At 50.3% G+C, this 16,630-nt stretch overlaps 1 protein-coding gene across 8 annotated transcripts in view; it reads right to left on the bottom strand.

Moving 5' to 3' along the window:
* Window positions 1-6,425: 6,425 nt before the first annotated feature.
* kifc3 (kinesin family member C3) overlaps window positions 6,426-16,630 on the bottom strand; it is a 31,762-nt gene continuing 21,557 nt past the window's right edge. For 6 of the 8 annotated variants that reach the window (XM_027281214.1, XM_027281208.1, XM_027281209.1 and 3 more), the window contains exons 4-23: window positions 16,562-16,630; window positions 16,301-16,389; window positions 15,951-16,016; window positions 15,715-15,855; window positions 15,355-15,636; window positions 14,296-14,469; window positions 13,934-14,014; window positions 11,817-11,964; window positions 11,591-11,721; window positions 11,408-11,519; window positions 11,108-11,289; window positions 10,917-11,021; window positions 10,677-10,807; window positions 10,125-10,248; window positions 9,903-10,032; window positions 9,590-9,819; window positions 8,836-8,979; window positions 8,621-8,750; window positions 8,283-8,329; window positions 6,426-7,215 (exon numbers count right to left, since the gene is read on the bottom strand). The exon at window positions 16,562-16,630 is cut by the window's right edge and continues 49 nt beyond it. In XM_027281214.1, coding sequence (XP_027137015.1) covers window positions 7,207-7,215; window positions 8,283-8,329; window positions 8,621-8,750; window positions 8,836-8,979; window positions 9,590-9,819; window positions 9,903-10,032; window positions 10,125-10,248; window positions 10,677-10,807; window positions 10,917-11,021; window positions 11,108-11,289; window positions 11,408-11,519; window positions 11,591-11,721; window positions 11,817-11,964; window positions 13,934-14,014; window positions 14,296-14,469; window positions 15,355-15,636; window positions 15,715-15,855; window positions 15,951-16,016; window positions 16,301-16,389; window positions 16,562-16,630 — 2,525 coding nt within the window. In that variant the 3' untranslated portion in view covers window positions 6,426-7,206. The remainder of the gene's footprint in view (window positions 7,216-8,282; window positions 8,330-8,620; window positions 8,751-8,835; window positions 8,980-9,589; window positions 9,820-9,902; window positions 10,033-10,124; window positions 10,249-10,676; window positions 10,808-10,916; window positions 11,022-11,107; window positions 11,290-11,407; window positions 11,520-11,590; window positions 11,722-11,816; window positions 11,965-13,933; window positions 14,015-14,295; window positions 14,470-15,354; window positions 15,637-15,714; window positions 15,856-15,950; window positions 16,017-16,300; window positions 16,390-16,561) is intronic. The other 2 variants (XM_027281210.1, XM_027281213.1) reach the window with 2 other exon arrangements.

Raw genomic sequence — 16,630 nt, 5'->3', positions numbered from 1 at the left:
CAACGAAAACCTGGTGAACATGAACCAACATATGAACATGACAAACATGGCTGAAACAGACGAAACATGGTAAACACGACGAAACACGACTGAACATGGGGAACATGACAAATATGGTGACACAGGACTGGTACCAGTAACTGGTGACACACGAATCGGTGAACATGATGAACAACGTGTAAACATGGTGAACACATGTACGGTAACACAAGATGAAAACACATGGTGAAATGGTGATCATGAACATGGTAACACAAACGAACATGGTGGAACACGACAAACTTGTTGACCACATCCGGTGAACATGCCGTGAACATGGTGGAACATGGTGAACACGACGAACATGGTGAACCTGGTTAACACACGACACATGGTGAAACGACAACAGAACATGTTGAACACATGGTGAACAACACAACGAACATGGTGAAACCGAACATAACGTGAACACGACGAACATGGGTGAACATGACGAAAATGGTGAAACATGTGAACATGGTGCACACGGTGAACATGGTGAACACGGACGACACATGGTTGAACATGAACGTGAACAACGGTGAACAATCGGTGTGAACATGGCGAAAATGGTGAACATGGTGAACACACGAACATCGTGAACAGGACATGAACATGGTGAACATGCGTGACATGCACGAAACAGAAAACACGGTGAGAACATGGGGAACACAACGAATGGTGAAAACACTGGTGAACATGGTGACATGGTGAACATGGAACATGGTGAACACACGAACATGGTGAACATGTGAGACACGAACGAACATGGTGAACACGACGAACATGGTGAGAACATGGGGTGAACATGGTGAACACGAACGAACATAGGGAACACGGGCATGGAACATGGTGAACACGACGTGAACAGGTGAGAACATGGTGAACCATGGTGACACGACGGAACATGGTGAACAGGGGAACATGGTGAACAGAAACATGGTGAACATGGTGAACATGTGACCAACGAACAGTGTGAACATGGGGAACATGGTTGAACAGACGAACATGGTGAACATGGTGTGAACACGACGAACAACGGAAACGACAACATGGTGAACAGACGAACGACGAACATGGTGAACACGACGAACATGTGAACACGACACGACACATGGTGAACATGGTGAACACGAGAAACATGGTGAACAGGTGAACACGACGACATGGTGAACATGGAAACGACAAACATGGTTAACCATGGGGAACATGCGAACACGACGAACATGGTGAACATGACGAAACATGGGAACGGAACACCGAACATGGTGAACATGGGGCAAACATGGTGAACACAGAACGAACAGGTGAACACGGGTGACAACACTGAACGAACACATGGTGCGCAACATGGTGAAACATGCGGGAACACGACGAACATGGTGAACCACGAACTGGTGAACATGGTGAACACTGACGAACATGGTGCACATGGGGGAACACGACGAACATGGTTGGAACATGGTGAACACGACTAACATGGTGAACATAGGGAACATTGACGACACACGACGGAACTGACGAACAGGGAGGTGAACATGCGCGAACATGGTGAACACGAGACATGGTGAACACGTGACACGACGAACATGGTGAACATGATAACCACGAAACGACATGGTGAACACGACGAACATGTACGAACATGGGGAACATGACGAACATGGTGAACATGTGAAACACGACGAACACTGGTGAACATTGACGAACATGGTTGAACATGACGAACACGGTGAAACGACGAAACATGGTGAACATACGAACACGACGAACACGGTGAACATGTGACAACATGGTGAACAGCACGAAACATGGTGAACATGAAGAACATGGTGAACATGCTGTGAACACGACGACACATGGTGAAGACCTGAACGAACCATGGTGGAACATGACGAAACGGTGTGAACAAGCACACGAACATGCGTGAACATGAAGAAACATGGGTTGAAAACATGGTGAACACGACGAACATGGTGAACATGATGAACACGGTAAACATGGTGAACATGATGAACACTGTAAACATGGTGAACATGGTGAACATGGTGAACACAACGAACATCGTGAACACAACGAACATCGTGAACACGACAAACATGGTGAACATGGTGAACATGACGAACATGGTGAACACGGTACACGCGAACATGCGTGAAACATGGTTGAACATGACAACACGGTGAACACGACGAACATGGTGACACAACGAACATGGTGAACATGGTGAACACGACGAACATGGTGAACACGACGAACACGACGAACATGGGGAACATGACAAATATGGTGAACATGGTGAACATGGTGAACACGGTGAACATGGTGAACACGACGAACATGGTGAACATGATGAACACGGTAACCATGGTGAACATGGTGAACATGGTGAACACAACGAACATCGTGAACACGACAAACATGGTGAACATGGTGAACATGACGAACATGGTGAACACGGTGAACACGACGAACATGGTGAACACAACGAACATGGTGAACATGGTGAACATGGTGAACATGGTGAACATGACGAAACGGTGACAACAACAAAGGGGTGAACATGGTGAACACGACGAACATGGTGAACACGACGAACATGGTGAACATGGGGAACATGGTGAACACGACGAACATGGTGAACACGGGGAACATGGTGAACACGACGAAACAGGTGAACAGGGGACCATGGTGACACATGGTGAACACGACGAACATGTGAACACGACGGAACATGGTCAAACATGGTGCAAACACTGGGAACATGGTGAACACAACGAACATGGTGAACATGGTGAACATGGGGAACACAACGAACATGGTGAACATGGTGAACATGGGGAACATGGTGAACACGACGACAGGGAACAGGTGGAACATGATGAACACGACGAACATGGTGAACATGACGAACACGCGAAACATGGGTGAACATGGGGAACATCGAACACGACGAACATGGTGAAACAGGTAAGATGACAACACGGACGAACATGGTGAACATTTGACGAACACGACGAAACATGTTGTGAACACGACGAACATGGTGAACACGACGAAACTGTGAACATGGTGAACATACGAAACGACGAACATGGTGAACTGACGAACACGACGAACATGGTGAACACGACGAACATGTTGAACACGACGAACATGGTGAACACGACGAAACATGACGAACATGGTGAACATGGTGAACACGACGAACATGGTGAACATGACGAACACGACAAACATGGTGAACATGGGGAACATGGTGAACACGACGAACATGGTGAACACGACGAACATGGTGAACATGACGAACACGACCAACATGGTGAACACGACGAACATGGTGAACACGACGAACATGGTGAACATGACGAACACGACAAACATGGTGAACACGACAAACATGGTGAACATGGGGAACATGGTGAACACGTAGTACGAACATGGTTGACACGCGAACATGGTGAAACAGACGAACACGACCAACATGGTGACACGACGAACACGACGAACATGTGAACATGGGAACATGACACACATGTAAATGACGAACAGGTGAACATGAACGAACATGACGAACATGTGAACATGACGAACCGCCGGAACATGACGAAACATTGGTGAAACATGGTGAACCGACGAACACGGTGAACACACGACGAACATGGTGAACTGCGAACCGTTGGAACACGACGAACATGTGAACATGAGACATAGGTGAACGACGACGAACATGGTGACACGACGACACACGGTGAACATGGTGAACACGCGAACATCTTGAATCACGAAATCGTCGAATGACGACGAATCGGACATGGTGAACCTGGGGAACATCGTGAACATTGGCATTACCAAGAATTGAGTCCCTGCAAAATTGATTGGAAACTGGCAGGGAGGATTCAAGACGGCGACAGCAAGTAAAAAAGGAGATGCAGGAATTCTTCTGCTGTAGAGCTGTCATAAAATCAAAAGGTGCTTCAACAAAGTGTTAGTTTGTGGAAACACACAATGATAGCTTGAGTACGTGCGTTTATCTCTCTCTTAGGACTCAATTGGCTTTGTCAAAGTGTAAATAAACCGACTCAGTGTCCTGAACACACTCTTGATCTTGTTCTTTCATATGGCATTGAAATTTAATAAACTAGTCTTCCCACAGAATCCTCTTCGTCTGACCATTTTTTAATAACCTTTGAGTTCATACTACCGGACTATAAGCCTTTGTGTAGAAGCTTCTACAGCAGATGTTATCTGATAGTGCTGTAGCCAAATTTAAGTAAGTGGATTCCTTCAGCATTGAAATTCATGGCCATGTCTAACGTAACAGAGGACTTGTCTGCTTCCTTTGGAAGCCCCTCACAAAAGACCATCTTGTTGATATTATTACAGGCTCATTACGACACACTCTCGACGCTGTTGCACCTCCTGAAGAGAAGATAATTAAACAAAGAAGGCTAGCACCTGTGATAGCAGCCAGACTCGTAAATTAAAGCAAGAGGCACGTAAATCTGAACGCCAAATGGCGTTGCCACTAAACTGGAAGAATCTCTCATATGTCTGCAAGATACTGAAAACATAACGGAAGGCTCTGCTCGTCTGCCCGAGCAGCCTACGACTCTTCTTAATAGAGGAGAATCGAACAACCCAGATTTCTCTTCAGCACTGTAGCCAGGCTAACAGAGAATCACAGCTCTTACTAGAACCATCTATTCCGTTATGGTAAGTAGCATGACGTCATGAGCTTTCTTTAATGATAACATTACTAAATATTGAGACAAAGCCTCAACTCTTGCCCTCAACAGCATTGATCTGCATTCTGATACAGCATTTATGAAACAGCTGTAAAACACCTGATGTTGTCTTAGACTGTTTTCTCTCCATCGACCTCATCAATAACTTTTAAATCCATTCTGCAGCTTAAGCCGCATCGTCTCTTAGACCCCATTGCCCACAGGCTGCTCAAGGATTTGTTTTACCTTGTAGTATTCATTCTTTATATGGATATATTAATTGCTTTATTATTCAGGTATGTACCACAGTCCTTTAAGGTAGCTGTATTAAACCTCTTCTTAAAAAGCCCACTGAACCCAGAGGTCTTAGCCAACTACAGACCGATATCAAACCTTCCCTTTCTGTCTAAGTACTTGAGAAAGCTGTAGCTAATCGCTGTGTGACTTCTCCATAACAATAGTCTATTTGAGGATTTTCGTCAGGATTTAGAGTGCATCATAGCACAGAGACCGCATTAGTCCAAGTTACAAATGACCTCCTAATGGCACAGACAAAGGCCTCATCTCTGTACTTGTCCTGTTATCTTAGTGCTGCATTTGACACCATTGACCATCAAAATTCTTTACAAGAGACTGGAACATCAAAACTGGCATCAAAGGAACGTGCTAGCTGGTTTAAGTCGTATTCTTAGATCGATCTCCGTTGTTCACGTCAATGATGAATCCTCCATGCAGACCAAAGTTTGTATCCTGAGCCCACAAGGTCTGTACTAGGACCACTTCTATTCAGTTTATATATGCTTCCTTTAGGGAACATTATTAGGAATCAATTTTCATTGTTATGCTGACGACACCCAATTATATTTATCGATCAAGCCTGATGAATCCAATCAGTAACAAACTCCAAGCTGCCTTAAGGATATAAAAGTTGGATGACCTACAATTTTTTGATGTTAAATTCAGCAAACTGAAGTTCTGTAATTGGACCCAAACACCTCAGAAACTCTCTTTCTAGAGACTTAGTTACTTTAGGCAGGATCACCCTGGCCTCCCCGCTCCACTGTAAAGAATCTTGGAGTTGTCTTTGATCAAGATTTGTCCTTTAATGTCCACTATAAAAACAAATTTCGAGGACTCTGCATTCTTCCACTTACGTAACATCGCTAAAATCAGACGCATCGTGTCTCAGGCGGATGCAGAAAAACTAGTCCACGCATTTGTTACTTCAAGGCTGGACTATTGTAACTCTTTGTTATCAGGCTGCTCCAATAAGTCTCTTAGGACTTTGCAGTTAATTCAGAATGCTGCTGCACGTGTTCTGACAGGAACCAAGATCAGAGATCACATCTCTCCCATTTTGGCTTCCTTGCATTGGCTCCCTGTTAAATCTAGAATAGAATTTAAATTCTTCTCCTTACCTACAAAGCTCTTCATGGTCAGGCACCATCATATCTAAAAGAGCTCATAGTACCTTACTACCCCTCTAGAACACTGCGCTCTCAGGACGCTGGGTTCCTTGTGGTTCCATGTGGTTCCTTGTGGTTCCTATAGTCTCCAAAAGTAGATTGGGAGCCAGAGCTTTCAGCTATCAGGCTCCTCTTTTGTGGAACAAACTACCATTCTGGGTTCTCTCCATCTGATGTCATGTGATTGGTTGAATGAAAAATCTGACACGTCAGCTTCTTGTTAGTTTTTATTAAAAAGAGAATACAAAAAAAACAAACTGTAGAAATCTACAGCGAGACAAAGCAAGCAGCTCATCGTCAGCGTTTCTAAGCATTCATGTTACTACGACTACAGCTACAACTACTCGCTCCACCTGCGTCACGTCAAGCTCAGAACCGGGTCAACAGCTACAGGTGTGCTCTGTCTGAGGTCAAAGGTCACCTGGATGTTTTTAATGGAGGACACAGCAGGAGAACATCCACAGGAAGAGAACAGGAGCCAAACACAACAATCATGAACAGAACACTTCATCGTATTGCTCGCGTCTCATTGGACAGCTCGGTATCAGTGGAGTACCCTGATTGGATAAAGGAGGACTGTGAGGTCACAAAGATGGCCTCCATCAGAAAACTACAGGGAGGGTTGAAGATGATAAAACATGAACACGTGGCCTCGTCCACCAAAGAAGAAACTGAAGCATGTCAAACATAAATACAGGATCATATTATGCATATATTAGAAATCCGCCACATCGGAGCTGCGGCTCAGAGTTTAAAGTGCAACTTTACAAAGAAACAATAAAAGAAGAAATACTGTGATGGGAAAGCATACACTGTTTTTAGGGCGCGTTCGATTTCAGCTCAGTCCAGACGGGCGGAGCTTCACCGGCTCCTCGTTACACTCGTTTTAAACATTTGGCCACGACGAGCTCCCATCAGGCTTTGCTCCTTCACCCCGCTCTGTGAGTGGCTGAGGGGGAGGGGGAGGAGCCTCGTGGCGTCTCAGGCGGTCAGCTTCAGTCGTCCTGCAGAGACAGACGAAACCGTCAGGCAGCAGTCACGTGACCCGTCTCACTGTCACATGTCCACACTGCAGCCGTCAGCGCTCAGTCCAAACAACTTTCTTATGGTTCACTTCAAAAACATTTTTAATTCTCTGGACGTCCTGACAGCAACCAAACATCTGGATAATGTAGCTGCCGTTAGCTCAGTTCGTCAGCTTGGCGGTGAGCTCAGAGCGACGGGTACCCGTCGCTCTGAGCTCACCACCAAGCTGACAAACTGAGTGTTTGTACCAACAGGCCAGTACCACAGTACCTCAGCAGCCTCTACGGACATGATGGCAGAGGAGAAGAGAGTGAAGAGGACGCTGACGGAGGAAGCTAAGAAGAGAAAAGGAGAGAGTGAGCGAGCAAGAAGCCGCCGGACAAGAGTAAATGTGGGACTGACTTTTAGTGGTTGGTGAAATAAAAGTAACGTAATCAGGACAAATACTCGAGTACAGCTGTAGTCATGGTTACCACAGTGAGAACACGAAGAGAGCGGCGCATGACGACGACCTGGATCACTTCAGCGCTGTTGCTACGGTTACCTGCAGTGTGGACATGGAGGCGACATTCCCACAATCCTCAGCTCAGCAGCACAGACAGCAGGGACATGGAGGAGGGGGGGGGGCAGGATTCATCCAGACACCAACTCGCTCGTAACACCGGCACACCGGAGCCACGAGGAACACTCACAGGGTTAGCCTAGCTTAGCACAAACACTGGAAGCAGAGGGAAACTGCTAGCTCAGCTCCATCAAAACAGAAGCTAGCAGTTTCCCTCTACTTCCAGTGTTTGTGCTAAGCTAGGCTAATGTCCTGGACACAGGTGGGACCATGTGACTGTGACTTCCTCGGGACTCGAACAGGCGACACAAACAGCACAGCCTGCTGCAGTGGGCTCAGTGGGCCCTGCACACGGCCCTGCAGGCACACGGTGAGAAGCTGGGGGGGGGGGGGGGGGGGGGGGGGGGGGGGGGGGGGGGCACCATGCCATGCTGAGCACTTCCATGCCAAGCTATCCACCAATCAGCATACACCCTCACCTACCTGCCCACCGTCCCCCACCAATGGGCTGGCTCTGTCTACCTGTCTGTCTGTAAACCAACCAATCAGACCACAGAATGAGGACACAGAAGGAGAAGGAGGAGGAGGAGGAGGAGGAGGAGGAGGAGGAGAACTCCTCATGATGTTACTGCTCGCCTACATTTCCCACAATGCATCCTGTCAGCCTCCAAAAACACAGATGACTTCCTGTGTGCGTGATTAACACGTGTCTATATTTGTACCTGTATGTGTACTGCGTGTACTGCGTTTACTTCCTGTACTGTGTGTACTGCCTGTACTGCGTGTACTGCGTGTACTGCCTGTACTGTGTGTACTGGTACCTGTGGACAGCTGGGACTGGGACCTCCTGCGGGAGCTGCTGGGGGTTCTGGAGGTGGAGGAGAGGGTGGAGCCGGCGCTGCTGGCCCGAGAGATGGGGAGGGGGACGGGGGTCACCGGGGGTGAGTCCAGCTGAGGTCAAAGGTCAAAGGTTATAAAAACGTTTGTTTAATGTTCAGTTTTCCATCATGGTGACATCACTGACCCCGCCCCTCACCTCCACGCTGTCGTGCGTCGGCGAGGACGAGGTGGACGAGTTCTCGTGTTTCCTGGACGAAGCGGCGAGCTCCACGCTGCGAACACGCTGAGCGAACTTCAGCGAGCAGACCGACTCGCTCAGGTTGGAGGGCAGAGGAGACACCTGCAGGCGAGAGAGAGGGCGCAGTGACACGTCTGCAGACGAGAGAGAGGGCACAGTGACACTTCTGCAGGCGAGAGAGAGGGCGCAGTGACACGCCACCAGACGAGAGAGAGGGCGCAGTGACACGCTGCAGACGAGAGAGAGGGCACAGTGACACGCCTGCAGGCGAGAGAGAGGGCACAGTGACACGCTGCAGACGAGAGAGAGGGCGCAGTGACACTTCTGCAGGCGAGAGAGAGGGCGCAGTGACACGCCTGCAGACGAGAGAGAGGGCGCAGTGACACGCCAGCAGACGAGAGAGAGGGCACAGTGACACACTGCAGACGAGAGAGAGGGCGCAGTGACACGCCTGCAGACGAGAGAGAGGGCGCAGTGACACGCCAGCAGACGAGAGAGAGGGCGCAGTGACACTCTGCAGACGAGAGAGAGGGCGCAGTGACACACTGCAGACGAGAGAGGGCGCAGTGACACTCTGCAGACGAGAGAGAGGGCGCAGTGACACGCCTGCAGACGAGAGAGAGGGCGCAGTGACACACTGCAGACGAGAGAGAGGGAGCAGTGACACGCAGCGCTGACTCAGGGCAAAGACAACGCCACCGCAACGTCTCACCTGCACCATCATCAGGGTCTTGCTGTCCCCGCTCAGAGAGTCCTGCAGCAGGTAGGTGAGGCGAGAGTTCCTGAACGGGACGTGGGCGTGTTTGCTCCGCAGCGCGTTGATGACGTCGCCGAGCGCCGACAGAGACTTGTTGATGCACTGCGCCTCCCGGAGGCGGCTGCCCTCCGCACCAGACTTCGCGATCCGCTCCGAGCCCGCCAGGTCCACCAGGTTCAGCTTCCCTGCAGCCAGAACACACAGGGAACGTTTGTACAACGTTTAACACAGCATGTGTGTGTGTGTGTGTGTGTGTGTGTGTGTGTACCTTGTGTGCGGCTTCCTGTGGCGCCGTTGTATCCGCACACGCTGATGATGAGCAGAGCGTGTGATCGCGAGCTGTGCTCGTTCAGGTTGGTGCACGCCGTCGCTCTGTTCACGTGACCCAGCTCGAACACCTGAGGACAGGTACGCACTGATTACACAACGATGGGACCAACAGAGACGTGCGTTCATGTCCCGCCGTGCGTTCGTGTCCCGCCATGCTCACCCTGTTGATGTCTTCGGCGCTCTGCACGGTGAACTGGGTCAGTCCGGGCACGTAGAGCTGTCCGCTGCCGTCCGGGTTCATCTTGATGTCGAGCTTGTCGGTGGGATTCTCGCCCAGCAGGTCGCTGAACAACAACACACGATTACAGCCTCCACTCAGGGCACACAACACAGAGACCGTCCAATCACAGCCCAGGACACACAACACAGAGACCGTCCAATCACAGCCCAGGACACACAACACAGAGACCGTCCAATCACAACCCAGGACACACAACACAGAGACCATCCAATCACAGCCCAGAACAGACAACACAGAGACCGTCCAATCACAGCCCAGGACACTGCTGAGGTCTGTTCTGTTCTCTTCAGACTTCAGACCTGATCTGAACTTTAAACGTCACTGTAATGACTTCATGACTCATCATCTCATAAAAAGGTGAATGTGCTGTTGGTGCTGGCTACAGCTACACAGCTACACCTGGAAACACCTGGAGAAACACCTGGAAACACCTGGAAACACCTGGAGACACCTGCTGTACCATCAGCTCACCGTAGCGTCTCGTTGTAGATCTCCACCATGCTGACGGTGATGGTGTAGTCCCAGTCTGGAGCTTTCTCCGTCACCTCGGAGAACAGCAGGCGGAGAGCTCGCTGGTTGATCCCGGGGTCGTCGACCACGCCCTGAACGCGCGCACACACACACACACACACACACACACACACACACACACACGTAAACAGGAGTGTGTGCACAGTCAAACAGGCTGCTGGCGCTCGGCGCTTGGCTCACCTCCATGGTGAAGGTTTTCCCGGAGCCCGTCTGTCCGTACGCGAAGATGCAGACGTTGAAGCCGTCGATACAGGAAGTGACCAAAGACTGGACTTCCTGAAACACCTGACGGACCAATCAGAGAGAAGAGAGACGATTCAGCTGACTGAGTATTGTGACCACTTCCTGTGGGGTTGTGCGGCGCCTCCCACCTCTTCCTGCGTGGCCTGCGGAGCGAACACCTTGTCCAGTTCAAAGGTCATGACCTTGCCCCTGCTGGACAGGTAGAGGACGGCGTCGTCGTCCGAGTCGAAGCTCAGCATCGCTTTGGCGTCGGCGGAGTCCTGCTCCTCCTGACTGACGGGCCGGACGCGGCAGAAGACACGGATGTTACCTTGGAAACAGAGACAGGAAGAGGCGGGGCTTTAGCTAGACAGGAAGAGGCGGGGCTTTGGCTAGACAGGAAGAGGCGGGGCTTTGGCTAGACAGGAAGAGGCGGGGCTTTGACCGACCTTTGAGGCGGACCAGCTCGTTGTGACACTTCTTCCTCAGGTTCATCTCTCGCTTGTATTTACGCAGCAGCTCCTGATTGGTGCTGCTCACCTCGCTGATCACCTGACAGATCTGAAACAGGAAGCAGAATCAGCATGTGACCTATGACCTGGCGCTGCTGTGTTCTGAGCGCGCTCCCTGACCTCCTGCTTGGCCTCGCTGATGGCTTTGTCCAGCATGAAGGGGAAGTCCTGCACCTGCCTCTTCAGACAGTTGTAGTCACCGGTTAGAGTCCGGAGGGCGGGCTGCAGGCTCAGCAGGTTCATACGAACTCCTGCAACGACACACACACACACACACACTGAGCACGAGTCCAAACACACACACGCCACGCAGGACAGCGACAGGAAACAGGAAACGGCGTCTGACCCGCCAGGTTCTCGTGGACGGCCTTCATCTCGCTCTCGGCTCGGATGAACGCCTCCTCGATCACGCGGTTCTTCTCCTCCTCCAGGTTCTGCATCTCCGCCTCCAGCTGGCCCTGAGCGCGCTCCATCTCCCCTTCATAGACCAGGATCTGCAGGAGGGCGGAGGACACCGTCAGGTCACTTCCTGTCTCAGAGCATCGCCATCGTTAGCCGCTAATGGCTGCTAATCAGGCTGAGGCGTTTCTCACATGACTCCTTCAAACTCTGCGACCTGCAGCACAACTGTCAGCGCCAACCTGTGCTCGAGGCGGTCTGAACACTTTCAGGTATTTAACAAGCAGCAGCCTCTACGGACATGATGGCAGAGGAGGAGAGAGTGAAGAGGACGCTGACGGAGGAAGCTAACTGCAGCCGATAAATGTGAAAACTGTTTGATCGGCTCCATCCTCCGAACGTCAACGCTCAGTAGAAACAACTTTCTTATGGTTCACTTCAAAAACATTTTTAATTCTCTTGACGTCCTGACAGCAACCAGCCAAACATCTGGATAATGTAGCTGCTGTTAGCTCATGTTAGCTGCTGTAAGCTCAGTTCGTCAGCTTGGCGGTGAGCTCAGAGCGACGGGTACCCGTCGCTCTGAGCTCACCGCCAAGCTGACGAACTGAGTGTTTGTACCAACAGGCGTTATGGACGACCAGGAAGAAGAAGAGGAGGTAACCAGGCTCAGCAGCTTCTATGGACATGATGGCAGAGGAGAAGAGAGTGAAGAGGACGCTGACGGAGGAAGCTAAGAAGAGAAAAGGAGAGAGTGAGCGAGCAAGAAGCCGCCGGACAAGAGTAAATGTGGGACTGACTTTTAGTGGTTGGTGAGAGCTTGGTGAAATAAAAGGCTGAAAGACAGACGCCGAGCTGGGCTGACTGCTGCTGGACTAGGCAGTGAGATCAGCTGCTGCTGGGGACCTGGATGATGATTGGCTGTTTGATCATGAGTAATGTAATCAGAACAAATACTCGAGTACAGCCGGACATGCTGTAGATTACTCTTAAATAAAATGTCGCGACGGGATTAAAACTTCTAAACTAAAGCTAACAGCAGCTACGCTAAGCTAACTATCACAGGGGGACAGGTAAGTCTACAGGTGTAACACAGGAGGCGGAGCCTCAAACACAGGAAGGCTGGGAAAAGTTTGTTTCAATAGATTTGAATCTTGAACATCACCTAGCTTAGCATAAAGACTGGAAGCAGGGGGAAACTGTTAGCTTAGCTCCATCAAAGAGGACTCAGACAGACTAGCAGCTAGGCTAACAGTTCCCCCTGCTTCCAGCCTTAGCTTGAAGCTAAGCTAGGCTAGGCTAGGCTAGGCTAGGCTAGGCTAGCAGCACATTAAACAGGTGTTTTAAATGTCGTCTTCTGAACGCAGCCTTGATGGTGTTGAAGGATCCAACAGGAAGATTGAACTGGTTCATAAAGCAGACAGGCTCCAAAACCAGTTTAAACCAGTTTAAACCAGTTTAACCTGGTTTAAACTGGTTTAGGGTTAGACAGGGATTTATCAAACGGTTTCATTTGGATTAAAATATATTTGAACTTTATTTTGTAACAATAATACTTTGTTTATATCATCAGTCTGATCTTTAATCATCTCTGTCATCACTTCTGACTTTTTATTGTTTCAGGTTGATTTTCTGATTCAAGTCTCTGAATCTCGTTAATAATAATTAATAATTCTGCAATTTTAGAAATAAAATGTGGATACTCTTCAGGTAGTTTCAGTCTTTCATGTCCTGGCTGGACCTGCAGACACAGCTCAGGGATTTAATTAACTGTTTAACGAGTTAATGAACTAAATTAAATAGAAACAGTCTCACAAACTTAAAGAAACTAAAAATGATTTTAAATTTCTAATCATCGTTTTACTTCTGTCACTACAGAAAAAAATATCTTAACTATTTAATCTTTTTTTTAAATCAAACTGTCTAATTAATATTCACAGAATTATAAATATGGACATTAATTAATTAATTAATCTTATTGGAGCCTGAATGCAGCACAGAGGGGTCGCTCTCGCTGTGAATCTGTGAGGTCACAGAGGGGAGGGTGGAGGGGGCGTGGCCAACCTTGGACAGCCTGCGAATCACCTCGTCGCTGCCGACGACCTTGGACAGGAAGCCGCACAGACGGCGTCGATCGGCGAGCAGCTGCAGCCGAAGACGAGCAGAGAAGAAGAAGAAGAGCTGAAGAGGAGCGGGCGTTAAACTGACCTGAGGTCTGTAAACACACCGTGTGACATCATCATGTTCACCTGCTTCAGTCACACCTGAGACCCAGCGAGGTAATAGGTCACTATGGTAACAGAGTCGATCACCATGGTGACCTTTTTAAACCTGCTCTGAATCAGAATCATCAACTGACTGACCAATCAGATCACTGGAAGAACAAAATGACAGACAGGTGTGCAGACAGACAGGTGAGCTGTTACCTGTGTCCTCAGCTGTCCACATGTCCTCTGGGACTCGTGCAGTTGTGTCTCGAGCTCTCTCAGCAGCGTCCTCTGCACAGACAGTTGATCCTGCAGGGCGGAGTTCTTCGTCTGCAGCTCCACCACAGCTTTCTGAGAGTCAGCTGACTCCACCTCCACCGTGTGCGTCACGTACTGATGGAGACAACAACAACAACAACAACAACGAGTCAGCTGTGAGGGCGGAAGACATTTGAACAGGTGACATGATGCACCAATGCGGAGTCCTGGTTCTGATGTTGACATGGGTCAGGCATGTGATGGACCTGGGTCAGGCGTGTGATGGACCTGGGTCAGGCGTGTGATGGACCTGGGTCAGGTGTGGACCTGGATCAGGTGTGTGATGGACCTGGATCAGGTGTGTGATGGACCTGGTCAGGTGTGTGATGGACCTGGATCAGGCGTGTGATGGACCTGGATCAGGCGTGTGATGGACCTGGGTCAGGTGTGTGATGGACCTGGATCAGGTGTGTGATGGACCTGGGTCAGGTGTGTGATGGACCTGGGTCAGGCGTGTGATGGACCTGGGTCAGGCGTGTGATGGACCTGGTCAGGTGTGTGATGGACCTGGATCAGGCGTGTGATGGACCTGGATCAGGTGTGGACCTGGATCAGGTGTGTGATGGACCGGGTCAGGTGTGTGATGGACCTGGGTCAGGCGTGTGATGGACCCGGGTCAGGTGTGTGATGGACCTGGATCAGGCGTGTGATGGACCTGGGTCAGGTGTGTGATAGACCTGGATCAGGTGTGTGATGGACCTGGGTCAGGCGTGTGATGGACCTGGGTCAGGCGTGTGATGGACCTGGTCAGGTGTGTGATGGACCTGGGTCAGGCGTGTGATGGACCTGGTCAGGTGTGTGATGGACCTGGATCAGGCGTGTGATGGACCTGGATCAGGTGTGGACCTGGATCAGGTGTGGACCTGGATCAGGTGTGTGATGGACCTGGTCAGGTGTGTGATGGACCTGGATCAGGCGTGATCAGGCGGATCAGGTGTGTGATGGACGGCGTCTCCTCACCTTGACTCTGGGGGGCGTGGCCGCCTGCCTGGCGAGCTCCTCCTCACACTCCTGCAGTCGGAGGTTGAGTTTCTGCTCGGCCTCCACCTGCCTCCACCTGGACTCGTCCAGCTGTCTCCGTCCGTCCTCCAGCTGCCGGTTGGACTCGTCCAGCTGCCTCCGCAGGCTCTCCACCCTGGAGCTCTTCTCCAGCAGCTCGCGCTCCAGCTCAGCCAGCCGCCGCTCCCTCTGCCGGGCCTGGCTCTCCCAGCGGGACACCTCCCTCCGCAGGGAGTCTGCGTCCTGAGGGCGAGGGCGGGGCTTGTGTGAGGTCATTTCTACCTGGCCACACCTGTGTATGTATGTGTGTGTGTGTGTTACCTGGCTGTGGCTGCAGCTGCAGCTCCCTGCAGCAGCGTCCACGCTCTGAATGTCGGAGCTCCTGCATGACTTCAGCTCCTGCTTCAGACGCTGGTTCTCCACCACCAGCAGCTCTAGCTGCTTCTCCAGGTCTGTCGCCCCCTGCAGGCCAGGAGGACACACAAGCTTACAGTACGGTCTTATGTTACTAGACTCAGGTGTTTTTTCCCCAGGGTTCCTCAGGAATGTGGTCTCACCAGTTCAGAGCGAAGTCTCTCCACCTCCTGGGTCTGATCCAACAGCTTCTCCTCCAGCTCCTCCACCTGCAGACACAGGTGAACAGGTGAACGTCACACTGCTCTGATGTGAAACCTGCAGATGTGTTTCCTGTCTCTACAGGTGTGATGTGTTTCCTGTCTCTACAGATGTGATGTGTTTCCTGTGTGTACAGGTGTGATGTGTTTCCTGTGTGTACAGGTGTGATGTGTTTCCTGTGTGTACAGGTGTGATGTGTTTCCTGTGTCTACAGGTGTGATGTGTTTCCTGTCTCTACAGGTGTGATGTGTTTCCTGTGTGTACAGGTGTGATGTGTCTCCTGTAGACGTACCTGTGTGCGCAGCCGAGTAACGAGCTGCTCTTCTTCTGGACAGTTGAGACAATCTGAATTCTGACCACCTGATGGCAGCACAGTCACACCTGAACACACAAACAACGACATGATAAACACCTGAAGTCAAAGTTTATCATCATGTGACGCTAAAACGATCCAGTTTATCCAATCAGGACTGTGCAGCAGGTACAACACCTGATCTGCATGTGACGTACTTTAAACTCGACTACAGACATCAGGACCCGGCCCGGTACTCACCGCTGTGCGGCGCTGACGTCTGGACGCTCGCGTGCTGCAGCTGCTGGAGAAGAAGATGACGAGCGACTT

This window comes from Larimichthys crocea, chromosome VIII (assembly GCF_000972845.2).
Source record: "Larimichthys crocea isolate SSNF chromosome VIII, L_crocea_2.0, whole genome shotgun sequence".
NCBI lineage: Eukaryota > Metazoa > Chordata > Actinopteri > Sciaenidae > Larimichthys > Larimichthys crocea.
Note: the sequence above shows the minus strand (reverse complement) of the source record. Positions and strands in the feature narration are given on the sequence as shown.